We start from the raw sequence: 15,604 nt of genomic DNA on the forward strand, positions 1-15,604 counted from the left end.
TCAGTTTAAGTCATCTTAATAATATAAGTTTTCTCTCTTGGTAATTTGTACTTTTCTGCAAATTATTACTGCAAATAACAAGTAATAAAGTGGGATCAGATGTCAACAAATATAATTGTTAATACAATTCTTAAGTTACGGCATTTTAATGATATAGATAGTATGGTTAACCATTTGGCGGAAAATTAACTTTGTGGACAGCACTATAACTAGACCCGAAGAACTAACGCGTTCTAACAGCGAAAACACCCTAACGCGACGTAAATACCAGACCCGAGCGGACATTTTTATTTGTGGAGCGCGCAACAAGAAGGAGAAAAGAAACCGAAACGGAAAGCAGGCAAAAAGAGCTGCTGCCAGTGTAGAATCGCAAAGCAAATAAAGAAGCAAGTGCGTGTGTTTTTAAACCGAAACCGAGAGAATCGAGCCAGGTAAATTGCACTTTAAGTCATAAGATCAGAAAATAAAGGAGTTAATTTAAAAAAAAAAATAAATGAAAAAGAAACCAAAGCCAAGCAGGCAGACGGCTTGCGTGTGTGTGTGTGCGTGAGTGGTGCTACTTTTGAAATTCTCTATACCCGCTTTGAATTTCGCGTTTGTTTAAAGGAATTGTGATTGAAAAGGAGACAAAGAGTTTTCGATGAAAAGTTACTAACTGGTTTAAAAAATGGTAACTGTATTTGAGGCACAAGTGTTTGTAAAAGAGACGCCCGCCGACGCACACACACAGGCAGGAAAAAGGACGCCATGGAAGGCGGCTTAGTGTGCGTGAACGGTGAAGAATGGGAGAAGCGAAGACTAAAAGAGATCTTTAAATGGAGTTTTATGCATTTGAGGAGAACTTTCTTTGTCATTAACCCCGCCCCCGCAAAACACATCATTCGAATTTCGCCACTTTGGAGTAGTTGCCTTTTTACAAAATTTTTGGGTGTGCCGCCTTCAATGCGTCGGCGTTGCCACCACGTCGGCGTCCGCAGCAGTAGCGCAGGCAGTGACGGCGGCAGAGGCAAACACCATGCCGGTGTGGCTTTCTATCCGTATCCGTCTCGCTCTCTCTCTGTCTCTCGGGCTCAATCGAGCGCTCTCTCCTTTTTGTGCCTCGCCTTCCTTCTCCTCGCCCGCTCATCGCTCTGGTCCTTTGTGCCATCGCTTCGCCTTGACTTCTGGTTCATTGTCGTTGTCTCCTCTTTGTTTGCATTGTACGCCTGATTACACTTGCCAACATGTTTGTTTCTACCTTCTCGGCCAAACATCCTTGTGCAAGGTGCACGCACATAGCGAGTGCCCACTGTGGCCATTTGATCTTTGTATATGTTTCGTTCCCTTTTGCGTCTCGGTTTACTCAGATTATCGATACGAGGAGGATCGTCTTTTTGTTTTTCCTACACTTTTGTTGCGAAAAACTGCGTCGCACTTTCTGCAGCGTCGGTTTGTCAGTTCGTCCGTCCGTCAGTCCGTCACTCACTCAGTCGTTCAATCGCTCAATCGCAGACGGGCAGACAGCCACCGCCCTAACTGGCGTCGCCTACATGCCTTTGTGTGTGTGGTGTATGTGCTTGCGTGCCTGGCGTAGTGTGCCTGTGTGCGTGCCTCGCTGCATGTGTGAGTCCTTTACGAATGGAGTGGGTGGGCAGAGGCCGAGGAGGAAGAAGCAGAAGCGCAATCACAAGACTTTCGATTGTCAACTGCAATTTATACTACTGCTAAGAGAATTTTATTAACTACTTGCAACGCTGAATGCTAATGCCTTAAATTTAAGTAGTCGCTGTCAAGGATCTTAAATGCACGTTCTTGGCACAATCATATTTTTTCATTACTTTTATTATTAAATATTTCTACTTTACTTATATTAGTTTTAAAGTTGAACAAGTTTTGGAATTCAACGTAAAACGCATTTGAGAACAAAACCCAGTTTGACAAGTGAAATTTCATGATTGCTGTACTGAAATCTATTATTTGAATATGATTGGTTTTCTTTTGTTCTAACCTGACCAAATATATTTGTCAGTGACCCAATTTTGGCGCCAGAACTGTAAATATTTCCGAAAATCTTATCAATTTGCGTCTTGAAAATTTGATTAGGAATGGAGTTTACATTCTGAATTTCCCCACCACTCCCGATATTTGAGCAAATCGAATTATTTCGCTGCGATTTCAGGTAGCGGTCGGCAACAGAATGAATGTATCTTTGAAATTGGTTTATTGTCAAGGAGGAGAGGGAGGGCGCCCCATAGAATTTGTGGCGGGTTTTCCCTTGAAGTCGGCTCGAATTTCGTGTACATATTTGCCAGTCGTTCACTGAGGACGAGTATATACATATAATGCTTTTTGCTGTCGCCTTTATTGGCGAATTTGTCAACGTTTGCTCAAACTCGAGTAAACATTGCATTGCGATACGGAGTGGAGGGACTGGTGGCAAACATGCCGTTTCGTCAAGTGCGATTCGCGGTTAACCAGCAATGCTCGATCGCACAATTGGCCTTAAAGCTGTCGATTAGGTTTTAACTTTAACTGCGAACCATTTGGAAATAAACAGAAATCTTTTCCGGAATAACAATACAACAAAACTTGATATATTCTAAGAAGTTAGAGGAGGTTCACATATGGTTATAGAATTTCTTAGGGCAGTAAAGGTGGCATGTACGAAAAACATATTTTCGACAATTTACTGACGCATGTAATGTTTACAACTGGAATGATTCCAGGTACAGGGCTTTTGTTTATCAACATAGTAATTTTATATCAATGCTGGTGCAGCTACTTCCTGGAAATAATGAGTGTGTAAGTAGGCATGGTCACTTTGGAAGTAACCCATACGATCTAATGATTCGCAGAACGGAGACACCGGTCGTCTGCCAGGGCATTTGTGCGCTAAACATATGAAGCTCAAAGTCCGAAGCTCAATTGGGGAGCATGGGTAGCTGCGTATATATGTATATGTATGTATATGGGTGTGTGTAAGCCAAAGTGTTGAGAGGTCCCTTGTCACCGCTGCCATACATCCGTATCTATGTACCATACATATATTGTGGGCACAGAAAGCGAGCGAATTTCTCATTTAATATGCAAACATCTGTGTGAAAGATGTTCGAAGGCTGCCGCTGTGATGTTCTGCTTCTGGGTGCTGTGAGTGGAAAACGTTTGCAGATTGAGCTGATTTTCATTTCGAGTGATATAGCCCTCGGTTCGACCACTTGAGGCCACTAATTCCGCAGGAATTCGGTATGGCATACTATCATAATTGCTGGGGTGCACATTATTTTATTTGTGCTGTAGGTGTTGTTGTTGTTTTCGGAGGCATTTGGCGTGCCGAATGGGCATTGTTATTAATGCCAAATCAACAGAAATGTGGAAAATAGAAAAATATGTGTAGTCAGTCAGTCCGCACTAAAAATCAATCGCAGTAGGCCCCAGAAACCAAAATAAACAAAAAGCGTCCGAGGCGAAGATAAGCGGCTCTGGTCGAATCCAATGCGATCCGATCTCCATCATATCCCCCACTCCGCCCGCCGATCATGAATTTTATTCAAATTCGAGCTCTTGGTGGCGTTCGATTTCGTTTCTGCGGTTTTCTGATTTGCCTATTTTGCGCTTCTTATCAAAGCCACTATTTGTTCTCAGTCCGCGGAGGTACAGTAATCGAAACAAGTACGAAAACATCGAGTACCAATTATTTCACAAATTACAAATTGTATCCATGCCAGTGTTGGTTAGTGTGAATTTATGTAGATGGTAAAGATTGAATTCATAGCTGTGCTTATAAACTTAATGTATGTTTAATTTGATGTATAATTTCTCTGTAAGCATTTTCCGAACCTGATTGGATTGAATCTATTGCATTTGATCGTAGCTTTATGGGAACCACTTCCAACAGGAGTCAGTTCCATTAACGCCGCGACCACAGCTGAGATTTATCTTGAATTGGAGTGTGGAGTACCCCCACGAAATGCAATCCCGTTCCCCGATACTCAATTACTTTCCCATTCGAGGGCGATAATTAAATAACAATACAAGAGTCCCGTTGACTGTTACACCACATATTTTGGTATTTCGGTGATTCTTCACGCCTTCTCTTTCTCTTAATTTTGTCTCGCTGTGCGTGTGTGTGTGTGTGCTTGTGCGAGGCTCCCCCTTTGCATATTGTTTATTCCCGCTGCCTGCGCTTGCCTCTGTTTTTGTTGCTTTCGCTGTTGCATGTGGGGTCATTGTGTGAATGGCAGCAAAATAAAGCAATAAAGCATACGCATCGACGCCGCCAAGGCTCATTAGTTTGTTATTGACTAAGGAGTGAGAAGAGGAAGAAGAATCAGATGGAAAATGGGTAGGGTGAGGGTGGGGAAGGGAAGGTTTAAGAGGTGGTGGAGGGGGGCACCATGAGCACGCCTTTATCTTTATCGGCAGCTGACGGTCAGTAAGTGTGTATGTGTGAGTATGCCCGCATTTCTTTGCTGCTTTTTTTTTCGACTCCTCTGCTTCCGGCTGACGTCGCTGCCTCTGCCGACGCTGACGTCGCAGTCGCTGCGGGCTGCATGAGAAGTTTCTGCTGCCATTGATCGCGACTCGCTCTCTCAGTCATCGTTTTTCGCTCGACTTTAACGGTTCTCGTGGGGATTTAATTCCAGCCTGCACACACAAATAAAACAAGCTAAAAGACGCGGAGTGCCAAACGACTAAACTATTACTCTCACTAGTTAATTGCACAGTTACCACAGTTAGTTTTCACCCAGTTAAGAGAGATAGAAAGAGACCACCCGCGCAGTTCGCAAAAATTGTAAGTACCGGAAATCAAAGAATGGGGCAGCTAACGCAGCACCAAAAGGGTCTAATGAATTATGTATAAAATCAAAGAGGATCCGTTTACAACAGACACACTTCGAGTGCCCACTGTGAATTTCTAATCAGAAAGGCTGTGTGCCGCGGCTGCTCTTTGCGGAAAATGAATGCTAATTGGCCACGCTAGCTAACTTGTTGTTGTTACCACTTTTTAATACACAACTTACAACTGTCGCACGCCTCTCGGAGTTTTAATTAACCGCAACGATAGAGAGGGAGAGAGAGAGAGAGAGAGAGAGAGAAAATTGGAGACCGAGAGAATCAGCGAAGAGAGTTGGAGCAGCAGGAAAAGAGAAGAAAAGTGAACCGGTTTAGTGGGCGCTCTGGTTCTTTTTTCGTTGCTGCTTTCCTCCGATTTACTTTGTCTTCGTTTTTATCCTTTTTTCACTGAGCCATGAAAAAGTAGAAGGAGAAGCAGAAGAAGGTGACTCTGCGTGGGCAGGCGACAAATTTATTGGCACTTATTCGCTTATTCCCGCTTTTCCGCCCTTTCTTGTCTATAAAGAAAAAAGGAAGCCCCCAAGCTTTGAATATTCAAATATTTATTGTAATTATTTTCAACACCGACCCACAGCGTAGTTGATTTAAGTGCGCGCTCATTTGATACCCTGTAATGGGTGAGTGTGGAGGGTATATTATGTTATGGGCAAAGTGTGATAGACTGAGAAAAAATGTGCATGCATCCATGAAATCAGACGTTACTCAGCTCAGTTTAGTCACCAATTTGGATTCAATATATATTTAATTTATACAAATACAAATACTATACCAAATCGTTCCCGATCAGGAAGTTAAAAAAAGTTATCAAAATTAGATAACTACTCCAGGCAGAAAAAGAAAGTTAAGCAAATTAACTTATCTATTCATATTAGCTTTAACTATATCTATAACATTGTCATGGCTTTTTAAAGCTTAACACAGTTAGATAACTTCCAACGGAATTAGAAAGTACGAAAAGATCTGAGTGTTGCACCTATCCCTCCATTAAAAGCGTATCTCTTGCCCTGAAGTGTTATTCTCTTCGCTACAAAAACTAGGGTTCTTCCATCATTGCTACTTGTCTTCCAGATTACACATTGTTGAAATATTTTCAAGTACCATACACGCATACGGCCCCACGGCAACATATTTCGTATGCCATTTCGGGTTTTGCGCCTTGCAAAAAGAAGTTGGCATACGTTTCTAGCCATCATACATACAATACATACATTCATACATACATATATGTAAATAGTGAAGGAACGGTCGTACAAAGACATATCGGACGTTCTCAACGAGCTCATAAAATTTTACGGTTCTTGCTGATGATTTTATGCGTTTTGTGCCTCATTATATTTCGTACATATGTGTGTGTGATGGCGATTGTGTGGCGGTTTTGATAGTTTTTGAATGGCAGGCCAAGAGGAAGAAGATATTTTCAAGTGCGTCTAATTTTACGATCGATGCCCCATACCCACACTATGCCCCATTCTTTCTTCTTTCCTTTATTCTTTGCATGTTTGCTTGTGTGTGGCAAAGTACGAGAATATCTTGAAGATATGATAAAAACCGGCTAGATAAGCCGGTCGTATCTGTATCTACTGTCATGTTGTGAAAAACTTGACTGGAGCACGTCTCCACAATGTGTACACTCTGCAAGTTCTTATTTCGTGGGGCAGGTAATGTTTGCCAAGATCACCGAGACTGGCCAAACATGCCTAAATTCGGGCGAAATGTTTCGCTAAAACATGGGTGGTGGTACATATATTAATCACGTAGCACCCGATCTTGGGACTTTTTTTTTGCTGTTAAAAGTCACCCGCATTGAGTGAATCACTTGCTGATATCGCTTTTCCTTTGTTTTCCTACGAACACTGCATTTATCAATTGAAGAACCGTGTTCCTGCACACTAAACTCCACCCATTTCCCAATCGCAGCCGAAACACGAGTTCCTCTGGTGTTATCGTCATTATTAATACAGATATAGAAGAATAGGTTTCTGGGTACCGTTAACAATGATTCTATATTTTATTTTTGGCCATGTGAATGTATGCATATCAAATGTGATTATTGTAAAGACACACGAAACAGAATTGGTGAGGGAGCTTGTCCGTTGTCCGCTGTCCGTACAGAACATTCCGAATTGACCGGAAATGATAATTGAAAAAAATATTTTCTCTTTTCTTTGGGTCTTGTCAACTTGTGCGTGTGATATGTGTGCTGCAAAGGAGGAGTGGAGTGTGTGTAGTTGCTTGCTACTAATTATGGAATGCATTCATTTTACGTATCGTATCATTTTCATTATGCCACAACTCCAGTACAGCACTCTCGCCCAGCAACAACAATTGTATCCGGTGGTTACTTGAGACACTCGGCTTGTTGTCAATGTTTTGATATAGTGGCCTGGCCCATTGCTCTTCTCGGTTTCGTTATTGCCTCCTGGTTCTTGCATATTTTTGGCTTAGTGGTTTGGCCTAAAACGTTGACAAGGCCCAATTCGGACTAAAAAGCACGAGAAGTCATTGTGGAGTTATACATGGGGTATTTGCATGCAAACTTGTTTTCCAGACGGAACATTCAATTATTTTAATTTTTGCGTAGCTTTTCTGATTATTGAAATCGATTGAGTATGAATTTTGCGTGTATTAATAAGATTTGATAAGCAGAAATAGCACCTTGATCATTGTGATAATACAAAATTCAAACTATTAGTATATTTCAACTGCGTCTAGACTGAAAGTTATTATATTCATTTAATGTAAATAAATATATGCTATAAACGTTGCTTTCAAAACCAAGCGATTATTTGTCAGGAAGAATACATTTCTTTCGCACGCTTTTCGGGAATCATAATCTTTATAAGATTGCATCCGCATTGTGGGTGTGCGTTTGTGTGTGTACATACTTTTTGCGTGGGGGCCACAACAAGAATGTTTCTTGATGACAATTAAAGTGGACTGCGACTGCACAGTACAGTATATGTATGCTATACGCTCAATAAAGCCAAATGCATCGCCTGATTGCGGCTTAGGCGTGGCTTATCAGCGGCAGCGAAGGCAACAATGGAACGAAAGTGCACTCCGCTTTCTTCTGCTGCTCCTGCCTCGCCGTCTTATTGTTCTCCCACTCGAAACTTGGGTCTACTTGAGCCTGATTGAGGGAAACTTTCCACTCAATTGAGAGGAGGATGGCTGGACGGACTGACGCTTGGATGGATGGATGGATTGGATTGAATGGATGGATGTTTGATGTGTGTGAGCGATGCCATTAACGATCTCTCTTGATTAGTTTATAAAAGTTCAATTGCGCTGGTGCGCATGCACTCTGCTCTCAGGCATTGTCCCTACAACAAATGGTGAAACTTTTCAATTTTAATTGCACAACAATGTACACATCATGATGCCACACTGCCACTGATCTTGGAGGGAGTGCAAATGGTTTTATTGGAATGGAGAACGGATAATGGGAATGGGGAATAGTGGCTATGCGCCTGCGCTTTAACAAGCCAGGCCAGCATCTCCCAAACGCACACACATTAATTTGTTTGACCGACCGGCTAGACATTCAGACGGTCACTCAGCCGACACATTCCAGCACAATCAATTTAATTTACGTATCAAAACGTCTCATCGCTCCCTCGCCGGCAGGCGAGAATGAGATGGCCAGATGGATAGATAGCGTTGGAAGGAGGCGACTGAGCTGTCATGTCGGCTTGGCTATTTTTAGCTATATTCCAAAATCAGTTGGCTATCAAATCTAATTGTCTTAGAAGTTAGATGAATAGAAACCCTAGTTTTAATCCCACCGCTGGTCAGTTAGTTTTATGATAGGGGAACTGTTTAAATATGATATAATCCAGTATATTTTCTCAACTTTGTTTACCCATATTACTCAGCTGAATTTCTTTCGTCAGCACTATTCGCAGAAGAATGGAATGCAGGAGCAGCAAAGTGATACACAACAGCTTGGAGTGTCAAAATTGACAGGCGGCTGCGTCCGAAAGGCAGAGGGAATGGGAATGGGAACGAATTGAAGCTCACACTCACGCCTCTTTGTGCTGTTGCTTCTTTTATTTTATTTTCGAACACACTCCATTGTTGATAAATGCGCTTTTATTTATAGACTGCGGCTGCTGTTTTGTGAGCTGCGAGCTCTGCTCTGCGTTTTCCTTTGTCGTCGTCCATCGGCGCGACAGCTCAAGGGGCAAGGGATCGGGATCCAAATGTCAAATGCCATGTCTAATTGAATTAAACTAATAAAAAACGAAGACACAAAGGCACCGAAAACTGTCGTTGTTGTCGCCCATTAAGTCATTTTCATAGATTACACATTTAGCCGGTCTTCCACCCTTGAGTCACTTTACTCCCTAACCTTAAAACTACCCGCCTCCTAAATCAAATGGGGAAAAATTCAGTGGTGCTTTTCTAATTCGAATTTTAGACATTCAAGTGCACTTCACTTGAGAACATAAGACATTTGCTATAATTTATGAAGTAAAGAAAAAGTTAAAGAAAGTGCTTGCTTTCCAATAGTTTTTCAAGTTTCTCACAGAAAGGATGAATTTTCGCGCTGATCTGGCAACCCTGTACATGTGTGTCCTAATGCATCGAATAAACGTTGGACCGCACTCAATTATTTTCACACGCCCCACCGCAGGGGGTTGTGGGCAGAGGACGAGGATGGGGGACGATGACGATAAAGGGGAAGTGAAAGAGGGAGGAACAACAGTTGTTGCTATGTTGGCATGGCAACGTGCAATGACCAGACCCGCTAATGTTATTATTGTTGTAGTTCCCTGCCAAATGCCGGCAACCCTCGCGCTCTCGAGTCCTTCGGCTCTTACTCACTCACGCTCTGCTCTCTCTCTCTCTCTCTCTCGCTCTTCCGATGTCCTTTTCCTTGATGCGTCATGCGCGCCAGTTTACTTGCGCTTTTATGTTATTACCTTACCTTCTATGACTAAATTCAGTGGGCACAATGGGGGAGTATTTCGGCATATTTCGGCCATTACTCATCCGGTTTGGATAGACATAGGCCAGGAATTAATAGCCTCATTCTTTGCCCATCGGAGATATGTGGCTCGCTGCGCTATCACTCCGATCGAAATACATAACCGAGGAGCTTCAGTTGGCCCGGTATTGTATGGTATACGTATGGTATTGTGTCGGGTTGTCTCATATTAATTGCTTCACTGGGTTCGTTGAACCCACAGAGTCTTGAAACTTGAGGTCTCTTTTCTTGTTACGTATTTAAATTGATATGATGTATTTGTGCCGAGTGCACGATTGTTTGCTTTCGGTGCAAATTTAAAGCTTTTTGTTTTATTTCTAATCAGAATTACAAACCCTAAGGGCTTGTGTACTCAAGCTGTTCTTGTTATTTGTTATAAATTTATACTTCGTATTTGATAAAGGTAATGGACATATTGCTCACACCTTTGTTTAGTTGACAACGCCTTAGACATCGCAAGTGAGTCAAAGCTCTTCGGCGAAACTCCAATGTCAGAACGTTTTAATTTGCAGCTATCAGTTGGGGAATCATTCACATCGGTAATATTTTGCTTCCTGCCTCGTCCACATCTTGACTCACGTCCAACTAACTAGGCAATAATAAATTGAAGCTAATGAGTCACTGATGGATTCCCGGAGAATTCTTAATTTGCATATGGCGCACCACGTGCCGGTGGTGCGTGTGCTTCTGTTAAAAGTGGAAGTGGAATTGGACGATGGGGCGGGCAGGCATGTGGATGGGTCGGATGTGGGAGGCTGTTGATTCACCGGGTCTAGAGAAAGCCGTCGGAACAGCTGCTCTTTTGCCTTTGTTGTCTGTGTGGGTCGGGTTTGGTTTGATGTGTGTGTGTGTGTGTGTCTTTGCCGCCATTTTTTAGCTGCACACGAGCACACACAACACCTTCCCCGTTTTATTTCCCACTTACAACCCCTAAAAATGCAAAAACTTCTTACGGCCGAAAAATGTGTCGGTTCTTTGCTACGGTTTCTGTTTCATTCACTCTGGCAAAAATGTTGTGTGTGTAATTCGATTTTGCTTGAACATGACGCATTGCACTCTAAAAAAAAAAACCCTCCTCCCCATTTCTCTTTTCTTTGGTGCAGTGTCTGTTTCGTTGTTTCATACAAACTTCCCAGTATAATGAAAAACATTCAAGAGTCGATGAATCATTTGAGGCGCTGAAATTGTTGACGATTACGGCCGTCTCGTTACAGTATTTATTGGGTAATTGGAGACGATAGTTGAATAAATTTTATTGAAATTATAATTAATAATTTAGAGATATTTTTTTAAAAAAATTTTGTGTGAATCTTTTATTAAACTCATTGGCAAATTTATTTAAAAATATTTATTTAAGTAAACGGTGTATTTATGAATGAATTCTATTAGCGTATCGCAATTGTTTTCTTCATCGTCTAGCCTATTTGATAAGCCTTATAAGTGGTGGATGTAATCGGCAATCCTTAATGAGGTCATCGAATTGCATTGAAAGATCTAGAGTGCGTCTCTGTGAAAATGTCAATCGCAAAAAATAGGAGAAACACTATCTAAAAATATAAATCGCCGCCGCACTTGTGCCATTTTCCACTCTACAATGCTTCACATTTAAACTAATTACTCGCTTCATTTGCTTTCAGTTTACACTAGCGACTAAAGGAGGATCAGCAGGAAAAAATGGGTAAAGCTCAGAGCAAACGTTCAATCGACATCACCACCGATCCCAAGAAGGTCGGAGAGGGCGATGAGGTCGCCGGCAAGGTGGAGAAAATCGATGTGGATCAGAAGACGGACGCGCCGGCTGTGAACGGAGACGCTGCCACGCCCAAAGAGGGTGGTGATGAAGCGGCGGCGGTAGAGGTAAGCAAGTCATATCCTCAAATGTGTTTGGCTCATGATTGATGTATAATTTTCGTCAATAGAAAAAGGAAACTGAGGAGCATTCTGAGAACGACAAAGATCTGACCACCGAAAAGAGTGCCGCAGTCGCTGAGGGTGGCGATGCGGTCGCTGAGACGCCCAAGAGCGAGGAGGGTTCTCCGAAGGAGGCTGCTGCTGGTGAGGATATCACCCCGCTGGCAGACGAAAGCATTAAGTCCAAGTCCAAGAAGGACAAGGTCAAGAAGAAGTGGTCCTTCCGAAGCATCTCCTTCGGCAAGAAGGACAAACAGAAACCGGCCAAGTCGGAGGAGGCTACGTCGCCCACCTCTGGCACAACGTCGCCAACGACGGCCGAGGCAGAGGCTGCTCCAGCTGGGGATGCAGCCCCCGCAGAACCATCGTTGGCTACAAATGGCGAGGCTGAAAAGCCAGCTGAGGTAAGTTGATACTCGAACTAGATGAATTTTATTTAACATCTCTAAATGTTATCAGACTGCCACTGCAACCAGCGAGCCGGCGTCCAAGGATGAGAAGCCCGCCGAAAATGGATCAGCGACCGAGCAGGAGAAACAGGCCAACGGAGAAGCCGAAAAGGCGGCGCCAGCACCTTCAACAGTTGAGGAAGCGGCGAAGCCCAAGCCCGCCGAGGAACCAGCCACAGTCACTGCCACCGAGTCGAACACCACTGCCACCGAAGAAGTTCCCGTGAAAGAGAGCCAGCCAGAGCCCGAAGTGGTGACCAATGGACATGGAGCCGGAGAGGCGCTGACCAACGGATCAAGCAATGGACTGGCCGAGTCCCCAGTGACCGAGACAGCACCTGTCGCTGACAACATTCCGAGCAACGTTGATGACGAGCAGCCACACCAGAATGGCACCAATGGCACCACCACGCCCCCGCCCACTCCCGTGGCCACGGAGATCGAGAAGGGACAGCAAATTGAGGTAAACAACCACACAAGAACAGACAGCACCACACAACACAACAGCAAAAACTTCACTGTAAATACAAGTACAACAACAACAAAAACAAAAACAACCGAAATCACAGAGAACACTGCACTAAAAACAATAAGTACAGATACAGAAAGAACTTGCACAAGCACTGTGACCGAGACCGTTGTAGCAGCCGCAGAGTTAGTTCAGACCCAAACAATCCTAACCAAAACAACAAACACGATCCTTCCCACCTCCCACACGCAGGCCAGCAGTGAAGTGATTGAAACAGTGACCCCCAGCCAAGCGGAAGAGGAAGTTGTGGCAGCGATCATCAAGGCGGTTAGCAGCGAACTTGAAGCCGAAACGGAGACTGAGGCGGAGGCCGAGGGATTCGTGGTTGTTGCTCCTGTGTCCACCGAAGTCGAAGTCCCCGTTTCCATTTCCCCCATTGAACCCGTGGCTGAGGTTTCCCAAGTTAAAATTGAACCTCTTGTAGATATTCCCGAAGTTGAAGCCAAGTCCGTAGCCGATGTGTCTGAAGCTGATACGGAATCCGTACCAGAAGTTTCTGAAGTGAAAACTGAAGTTTCCGAAATTGAATCCGAGTCCGTTATTGTGGAGACGAGAAGCAGCAGTCCGCCACCTCCATTGCCCAAATCCCCGCCTCCGTCTCGTGTCTCCGCATTTGTGCTGTCCGAGGATGTTATCGAGGAGCAGCAGGTTACCCCTAACGTTCCCGAAGTAAACAACGTGAAGACCGATGAGATCGAACAGCAGGCAATCAGCATAGTGGCTGAAATCACCGAACAGGCAGCAGAAATTGTCACCGAACAAGAGAAACAAGTGGAGAAGGCCAAGGTGGATTCTGTTCCTGAAACAATTGAGGAAACCAGCTCCACTGTTGTGGTTGAGGAAGTTTTACCAGTTCAAAACGATGAAGTACCGGCTCCTTCTCCTACTCCTGATGAAGTCCAGAAACCTATTGAGGATCAAGATACACCCGACGAAAAAGAGTCCTACCCAGTTCCAGATCCCATTGATCCGGCGGCCGTAAGCGATGAGGTTGCTGTTACAGAATCTGTAGATTTCGAAGTTGAGAAAGAAACCGTTAGCATCAGCTCCAACGTTGCTGAATCTTCTTCAGTGTGCGACGAGCAGGCTGTAATCGAAAATCAGGATGAAATCCTCCAAGAACAGCCAGCAGCTGTTGAGGAAACCACCGAACAAGAGACATCAGACCAGCAAGTTATTTCCGAGGAGGCGCATAGCGATAACGATAAGGAGAATGAAATCGACCTGGTTGAAAACATCATTAGCGATCTGGATGCTCCGATTACCAAAGCAGGCGACGATCTGCTGGTAGAGTTGGATGTGAGACCCGCAGAACAGGAGGGCGAGAGCAACAACAAGGTGAATAGCAACTGGCAGTGATTCTTAAAACTGCAACCTCAAGTCTTCAAAACACATCGACTTCAACACACCATATAACCATTCTTGCATCTGCCGCTCCATTTGGTGGGCATGGAGCTATGTCCTGGGCGTGCTTCTTCTGCTTTCTCCACTCTGTGTGTGTTTCCCATTCAAATGGCATCAGATATTCTGCTGCTGGTAGCGCGCTTGTTGCCGTAGTTGTTAATACGTAGTTCGTTAGTGTTTGGTACATTGATTGATGTTGATTGAATTGCTCGGGGATTGCATGATTTTTTTGGTGACATAAAGCGAATGAAGTACGTAATACTAAACCGAGGATAGAGACTGCATTGTATTAACCGCAAGATACCAAGTCCATAAACACAACCTAAAACGCATTCATCCTAATCCTCCACACATGCACACCAAAATACAAATTTAGAAAACAGAAAATTATTCAAACCCCAATCCATTTATACCGCTCTGTCCTAACCCAATATTTGTTTGGCTGTCGTAACTCTTGGCTCTCACTAAAACCAAAGACCATAAATACACAACTGTACCTTAATGTTGAAAACACTACACACACACACGCACAATTCGCAAATCGCTTATTATTAAATACATTATTTTGTATACTATTTCGTTTTGTTTTTGCGCCGACGATTGCCTTTGTCATTGTCGCGAACTTTCTTTCCCCTTAATTGTTGTTGTTGTGCTTTTAGTTTTTAATCTTTTTTATGCGACACACAAAACAAAAGCCTTGATCAGATAAACAACTAATAATCTCAATTGTTTGTTCACAGGTGGATCTCGCCAAGGATCTGAAGGAGAAGAATGCCGCCGCGGCAGACGTTACAACACAGGAACAACTGCCCGTTACATGCGAATAATCCTACTCATAATTATTATATATAATATTACATATTATTAAAAACAAAACAACAAACGATACAAGCAACAACAAAAGAACGCAACGTAAAACAACAAACAATTACAAGATAAACGAGATAAAAACAAAACAAAACAAAAAACAAGTAAAAATACATTTTTAAACATTTACATATTTTAAATAATTTTTGTACGAACTTCATATCCCTAATCCAAGATATACGCAAGCAAAAGTCCGAGTTACACGCGACACCACCATCCACGCCACCAATGCAACCACTGCAACCAACCACCACCACACCCCACTCAAACACCACCCACGCGCAGGCATCAATTGTTTTTTATTGATGCCTCTCAATTCCAGATCGGGTTAAGTCCCCAAAAACACATCCATCACCCATCAAGCACACACATCCACCACACATGCGCATACATACCATTCTAATATTGATGATCTTGATAGTGAAAGAATCAACAAATCATATACGATGAAATGATGAAAGTGAGGAGAATTTTTTGAATAATTTCTACTATACATTTAACTGTAAGTTCGAAGAAATTTGTAAAGAATTTTTGGACGAAATATTGGATAAAATATATATTATAAAATATAAAACCCAAAAGCGTGCTTCACTCATATCCGCCGGCTGAAAAAAAACGAGA

General features: G+C 43.1%; 1 protein-coding gene across 4 annotated transcripts; it reads left to right on the forward strand.

Moving 5' to 3' along the window:
- The first annotated feature begins 283 nt into the window (after nt 1–283).
- Nucleotides 284–15,557, forward strand: LOC6611691 (A-kinase anchor protein 200). Of its 4 annotated transcripts, XM_002036189.2 has the most exons (6): nt 285–431; nt 11,461–11,680; nt 11,743–12,138; nt 12,194–12,646; nt 12,905–14,050; nt 14,857–14,995. In XM_002036189.2, exons 2-6 carry the CDS (start codon nt 11,498–11,500, stop codon nt 14,941–14,943), a joined length of 2,265 nt encoding a protein of 754 aa, XP_002036225.1. In that variant the 5' UTR covers nt 285–431; nt 11,461–11,497; the 3' UTR covers nt 14,944–14,995. The 4 variants fall into 4 exon arrangements, with proteins under 4 accessions (XP_032575461.1, XP_002036225.1, XP_032575481.1 ...); XM_032719570.1 differs by having other exon boundaries at nt 284–431; nt 12,194–14,050; XM_032719590.1 differs by lacking the exon at nt 12,905–14,050 and having other exon boundaries at nt 287–431; nt 14,857–15,557.
- Nucleotides 15,558–15,604: the final 47 nt, after the last annotated feature.

The sequence above is a fragment of the Drosophila sechellia genome, chromosome 2L (genome assembly GCF_004382195.2).
Source record: "Drosophila sechellia strain sech25 chromosome 2L, ASM438219v1, whole genome shotgun sequence".
NCBI lineage: Eukaryota > Metazoa > Arthropoda > Insecta > Diptera > Drosophilidae > Drosophila > Drosophila sechellia.